At 48.9% G+C, this 6628-nt stretch overlaps 1 protein-coding gene across 1 annotated transcript in view; it reads right to left on the bottom strand.

Moving 5' to 3' along the window:
* Positions 1 to 2500: 2500 nt before the first annotated feature.
* HTATIP2 (HIV-1 Tat interactive protein 2) overlaps positions 2501 to 6628 on the bottom strand; it is a 7920-nt gene continuing 3792 nt past the window's right edge. Inside the window, exons 3-6 of the mRNA XM_006014872.2 lie at positions 6096 to 6203; positions 5478 to 5615; positions 4817 to 4878; positions 2501 to 4202 (exon numbers count right to left, since the gene is read on the bottom strand). Coding sequence (XP_006014934.1) covers positions 3944 to 4202; positions 4817 to 4878; positions 5478 to 5615; positions 6096 to 6203 — 567 coding nt within the window. The 3' untranslated portion in view covers positions 2501 to 3943. The remainder of the gene's footprint in view (positions 4203 to 4816; positions 4879 to 5477; positions 5616 to 6095; positions 6204 to 6628) is intronic.

Genomic DNA, 6628 nt, shown 5'->3' with positions numbered 1-6628 from the left:
AGGCAAGCTGAGGCCTCTTTGGTCTAATCTAGAAGGGTGAAGGGACCCTAACAGATATAAACACCTGCTGCAAAGCTCTTTTCCTGATTGCTACCAAGAGCCTAGACATCATCAACCCTTCAGCTTCTCAGGTTTTCAGAGACCTGGGTGTGGCATTGTACAAACAAACCGGCTGTGTAGGATTGTGTGTATTACTTTGTATGAATGTGGCTGTGATTACACAGCCATATGCATACAAGTTAGCCACTGTGAGCATGAATGACAGTGTATATGACTATTGTGTGCATATGCACATGCGATAGTGCACACTTTTATGACTCTGTGCATGACTTAGTGTATGCACATCTGTGTGACTTTGTGGGACTGTGGCAGACTCTGGGTACATGCAGAACCCCTGTGGTGGTGCAAGAAGCAGGTACCATGGACAATCAGCCAACCATTTGATTGGTCAGTGCTTAGTGGTTCTACTTCAGAGTCTGCAGTGATTAGCACCTATCTGTCCTTGCATCTTGTCAGCCCTGAGCCTGGATTCACATAAAATGTTGTGTGGAGGGAACTGCAGCATCAGTGGGCCTCAACAATGGGCCTGGCAAATTCAAGGTGTTCTGCAGGGCTGTCTTGAGCTTAGGATAGTTTGGGAACCCTCCTCCCAAGTAAGCCCAGCTCCCATTCCCTCCTTCTCTCCCTTGCATCACAAGCACTGTGGGGCTACAGTGGGGTTGGATACTAGGATACTCAGCAATGAAAACTGGCAAAAAGGCTGTGCCAGTAAGAACCAAGAAGCTGGCACTGACCTACTACCAGCCACAGAAGTGGTATAAGCACATATATGCCACAAGCTTGAGGAGATGAAGAAAAGGTCCTTCTCTGAGAGCCCACAACCCTCAGCCTGCAGGTCAGAGCCTGACTCTCTGCACAGCCAACATACTAGCAATGGTCCCCCGGAAATTATGATCCTTGTCTAGAGCTGCCTTCTCTCAGTCCCAACCCCACTTCCCCAGATGTTACTGTAGTCACTTGTCAGAACCTATACATCTTAAGACCAGAAGAGACCATTACAATCACCAGCCCGGTCTTTTGCATCAGTCAGGGCAGAGAATCCCCCCATATCTCATCCTTGCACCCATAACACAGTTTGTTTAGACTAGAGCATGGCTTTCAGAAAAGAACAGCTCCTCTGCTTTCAGACTGGGAGATGGAGAAACTCCCACAGCCTAGGGAAGATTGTCCCACTAGTTAATTTTCTTCACTGCTTAAAAGAGGCAGCTCATTTTTGTTTGAATTTGTCTCACATCAGCTTTCTAGTAAGACGCTACCTACCATCAGAAATATCCCCAGGTAGGTGCTTAGAGACCACACTGAAATAAGTTTGAATTCTTCTTAAGGGTAAACAAATTGAATTCCTCCAGCCTTTCACTGTGAAGTAGTGTTTCCAGGCCTCAAACTTTGCTTGTAACTCTTCTCAGAACCCTTCCCCATTATTCAACATCCCTTTTACAGTGTAGATACCAGAACTAGGCACAGTGTCTAGTAAAGATCCCCTTAGAGATATATGAAAGTACCTTCCTCTTTTCCTCAGTAGTCTCCATCTCAGGCGTTAAGTTCAGCTACATTAGAAGTCATATTTGCATGCACTGACTTTGCTGAGCAATCAAGATTGCTTGGAGGAACTGACCTGGCACCATCATTATTTTCCACTCTACTAACTGTGGAGTGACCTGCAAACTGCCAGCGACAATTCTATGTTTTCTTTCAGACCATCAATAAAGATCTTTAAATTACAGGTCAGATCTCAGAAAAAGCTTCCTAAGTGCAGGAACAGTAAGACAATGAAACAAGCTGCCAAAGGAAGCTACAGAATTGCTTTTGTTGGATCGTTTCAAGGAGAGGCTCTATGAGCATTTGTCTGGGCTGGTTTAGGTACAGGAAATCCTGTGTTGATACAGGGCACTGAAGTAGATGATCCTGGAGGTCCCTTCCAGTCCTGTGATTCTATAACGAATAGGATTAGGCTCCCCATGGGTCAGGAAGTTTGGCAGCAGGGGGTCAGGGGCAATCAATATCACCAACCTCCCCTGTTGCCCCACGGGGCTGGTTGAAGCCAAGCCTCACACACTCCCCCACACAGACAGATTGGTGCCAGGCCATGTTCTCTTCCTGGGCTGGGACAGGGCCATGCCTCCTCTCCTCTGCAGAGCTGGATCAAAGCCAGGCCAAGCCCCCTTCCCCACATGGAGCTGGGCCATGCCCCTTTCTCTTCAGTAGTCTGGCCACACCCTTTCTCCCCTGTGCAGCTGGATCGGGACCTGACTGTTCCACGTGCCTGCACCTCTTCCCTGGTCGAACCTCCACAGGGATGGATGGGGCCACACTGTGTCCACCCTAAGCACCTGATCTGGACCACTAGCCAGATCTGATCTGAGGACAGAGAAGCCTACTGGGTAAAAAAGTTGAGCACCACTGCTGTAAATGATGACTCCCCATTTGCAATTACTTTGTGAGATGTATAAGTTAACCAGTTTTTAATCCATGTAACACAGGTTGTAATGACACTTTCCACTGGTAATGGTTTTACAATCACAATGTTATACTAGACAATGGAAAATGATGGGCCAATCTGTGATCTCATCATCACAAACTGTACTCAGCTTAATATAACCTGTTTTCCATAAAGCTAAATTGATTGGCATTCATTATGCTGCCTTCCCTTGGTTACAGATTACCTCCTCTATCACTCTTGTGTAGCCTGAATGCAGCCCTGGATTTGCCTACAAGAAGCCCTGAAAATGGAGGGCAGATAGTCAGTTCTTGGGGTGCTAATGCCACAGCACTGAAGCCCTGTAAACAGTGGTCATTAAGTACCTGCTGCTGTCAGCTGTGGTATTAGCAGTCCCCAAAAACTGACTACCTCCCTTCATTTACATGGCTATTAATGGCAGTCCTGAAACTAACTACTAGAAACCTTGAAAAATAAGGGGAGAGAGCAGCCATGACACTGACCTGCTCTGTTCCTTGCCAGGCTTCTAATAGCAGCCCTACAATAGCTGTTTCCCTTTACTGTTTCTGCTTCGGTTAAATAGAGTATCATTAGTTAGAAAGCAGACAGGTACAATTAGCATGCAAGTAAACAGAGTATGGTTAAATTACAGAGTAGGCCATGGGGCTGACCATGGAGCAATTTATGCCTTTAACCAAAAATGCAAATAACCTGAGCATGTACAATGTAAACAATAAGCAAGAAGTTGGGACCAGCACCATGTTAGGCAGTTAAGCCAATTCCTATCCAAGATGCATATAAATAGAGTGCATTGTGTGTTCACTTTTGTCTGTCCACAATCATAAAGAGACTCTCTGAGATCTGCTGAGGGCAGATTGAATTTACAAGTCCTGGGTACTGCTCAGTTGCCATTAGCTACAGCACACAGCCCTCAGTTCCCCAGTGACTGCTTTAGTGGGAACCTCTATGTGTTCTTATAGAATCTGCAACACCAGCCTTGTGACGTGCACAAATCATTGTTTCTAATGCCCTGCCTACTTAAGCCACATTGCAGAGCTAACTAGAACCTCAGCCAATTTGTCCAAGATGCAATCTCAGATCAGACTTATTTGGAGCAGATCAGAGCAACAGATTTGGCTTATTTTACTCCCCAACAAAAAAGGGGTATTTAAAAAGTCCCTTAATTGGAAACACACTAGTTTACCTGGGGACTGTAATTCAGAACCTTCTCAGATATATGGCTCCAGGTTTTTACCACTACCCCTGCCTCAGGCTAGTATGGGGCCCTGCCAACTCTCAAAACAATCCAAGCCAGTATGTGGAAATCAGAGCACTTGGGGGGAAAAAGTTTCTACACATGAAGTTCATCTCAGCAGTAGTGGTACCACAGCATCAGTGTATCAGCCCACCCTTGGCCTTGGCCCAGACAGGGAAAACCTGGTGGGATTAAGCAGAATCCTGTCCCTGCTTTGTGCTGCCTTTGCCTGGCTCTGCCACTGGCACCCCTAAGGCATGGATGGCCTTGTTTTCCAGAACCTGCACTGTCCCACCACCATCTGGCATCAGCACACTGGCTACCATCGCCCTGGCCACTGTTGCCACAGGAACAGAATAAGCAGTTGGGAACATGCGTGCCATAGCACCCAGCACCTTCTGGGCTATCCACTCAGTAGGACGGGACTCCCGGCGTGCACAAAGCAGCACCCTGCAAAGAAGAGAGAGGGGAGATGAGGGGAACCCTTGTCTGTGTCCCTGTGCAACCTAGGACTTGAACCAACCCATATCCTGGAGATCCCAGCCTGTCCTGTAAGCCCTAAGAAAGAGCTCCTAAATGTCCCAGTGGGTCATGGAATGGCAGCAATAGGCAACATGGTATGGGCTGGGCCAGGGTGGGCCCCAAAGCTCAAGGGACAATCATGGATAGGATCCCTATTTCCCCAGGCTTGGAACAGCACAAAATGGAGGTGGAAGCAGCTGTAACCTGCTGCAGCAAGACTCCTAGAGTCTATGGCCCTGAACACAATATGCTCTAATCTTGCTGGTCACTCTCTGCCCACCCTGTGGCACTGCCCAAACCTTGTTCCAGGTTCAGCTAACCCCAACACAGCCATGACGTGACTGTGAGCATGGGCCAGGGAAGACCACCCCGACTGCACCCCAAACTCCAGAGCAAACATGGGGCTCTCTCCCTCTATTGCAGCCCTCTCCCTTTCTACATGCATCAGTTGCCTTGCACCCTCCCCTATGCCTTCCTCTTCTGGGCTGTACCCAGGGGCACTACCCACCACACCCAGTGCCCTCCTTCTACACATCACTCACCCTGGCCGGAGGACAGTGAAGTGATCAAAACCTATTTCTTGGACCTTGGCTTCCACTTCACCCTGCCAAAACAGATTGCCAATGAGAAGGAGAAGTGAAGGCTGGGAATGCCCCACTTGGGCCAGGGGTACTGAAAAGCAACTGCTTGACACCATGTCCAGCCCCCTGAGGTACCAGAGGATAAGATCCCCACAGGGCCAGGGAACCAGAGAGACCTAAAGAGCCATGGGCTGGAGTCACTCCCTTCTCCAATGTGACAGGCTACAAATGGACCCGACCAGAGAGGCTTCAGAAAAGTGTAGAAGAAACAGCCACATACCTTGCCTAGGAATCCACCTGCCAACACTGTGCCAGCAGATGATAAGCAAACCCTGCTGGCATGCTGGTTAAGAGAAAGTTTACTGCACAGGAATATGAACTGAAATCCTGAGAGGGATGGCCAGGCCACACTGCTACACAGCCATAAGACCCTCTATCCCCACCCACTTTGTGCTCTCTGTCCTGCACACTCCGCTGCCACCCCTATTCCCCAGACTGTACTGCCAGGACCCAGGCTAAGTGTCCTCAATTTGATTTCAGCTCCCAGTCTCCTGGCCCTCAGCATGTTCTGATCCTGTAACTTTAAGTTCCTGTGGGGATCTCCTCCAAGCATATAACCCACCTTCACTCTGAGATAGAGTAAGCTGCTGCCCTTGTCAGCACCCTGGGAGGATTGCAGGAGGAAGTGTTTGCAGCCACCAGTGTATGCCAGTTGCGCGGCCTGAATGACATAGTCCCGGTCCACACGGACAAAACCATCCTACAGAGGGAATGGGAGAAAAGGGTTAACACAATCTGAGGGGCAGGGGGAAGGGCTGGTTTTAGGTTTTTCCTGGCACAGGCTGGACATGCAGTCCCCCTCACCTCACCCCCAATCCCACCTCACTTAGATCCACAGGGAGTAGTGAAATCTTAAGAAGTAGCTGACCAAACCATGAGAAAAGGAGGAAAAGAAACATTTTCTACTCCACAAAACAAAACAAAGGCATTTGGAAATGAGAATCTGCTATGATGCTCCCTGAGTTCAGAGCAGCCATTTTTCACCAGGTGAACCACAGCACGAGCTGTTAGCCATAGTCCAGCATCTCAGCCATGACAGCCCCTGTGGCAGCTGGGGATGTGAGGTGCTGAAAGGACAGTGAGGCACAGCACAGTGACACCTATGCTCTAAGGACTAGTCCATACTGCCCATCCCTGAGGATTAACCCAGATCTCACACTGAAGATGCCTCTCTCCTCACCGCTCCAGCCTTGGCTTTGGTGGTTCCCAAGCAGCAGAACCCAACATCGTGGCCTTGAAATGCTGAGGCATATTCGTCCAACTTCTCAAAGTCGACCACCTCTTGGTTCTGCAAGAAGACAATGTGGTTGAGTCACCATCTCCTGCTTGATGGCTGTACCAAGATGGGGCATTCCTCCCTGCCCCCAGCAGTTCTCTAGCTTTGCCTCAGGCCTTTTCCCATCTCAGGCAGGCCCTGCTGATGCTGGTTGGGGTCAGGAGCCAGAGATCTTCTATGCTCATTAATTTCCCTATAAAACACCTTAATCTCTGCAGGAGCCAACCAGTGATGAAGGATGGCGAGGACACCAAGCCTCAGGTAGGTAGACAGAGTCTGGCTGAATCTGTCCTGGGGACCCAGTTAATTAAGATCAGATTGACAGGAAAACCACTAATTTCCACCTGTGGCCCATTGCCTCTAACATTACAGAACATAGTGACTGCCAGCCCAGCAGCCAGAGCTGAAGCCAGGACAGGTCTAAAAAGCTCTTAAAA

The sequence above is a fragment of the Alligator sinensis genome, unplaced genomic scaffold (genome assembly GCF_000455745.1).
Source record: "Alligator sinensis unplaced genomic scaffold, ASM45574v1 scaffold647_2, whole genome shotgun sequence".
Taxonomy (NCBI): domain Eukaryota; kingdom Metazoa; phylum Chordata; order Crocodylia; family Alligatoridae; genus Alligator; species Alligator sinensis.
Note: the sequence above shows the minus strand (reverse complement) of the source record. Positions and strands in the feature narration are given on the sequence as shown.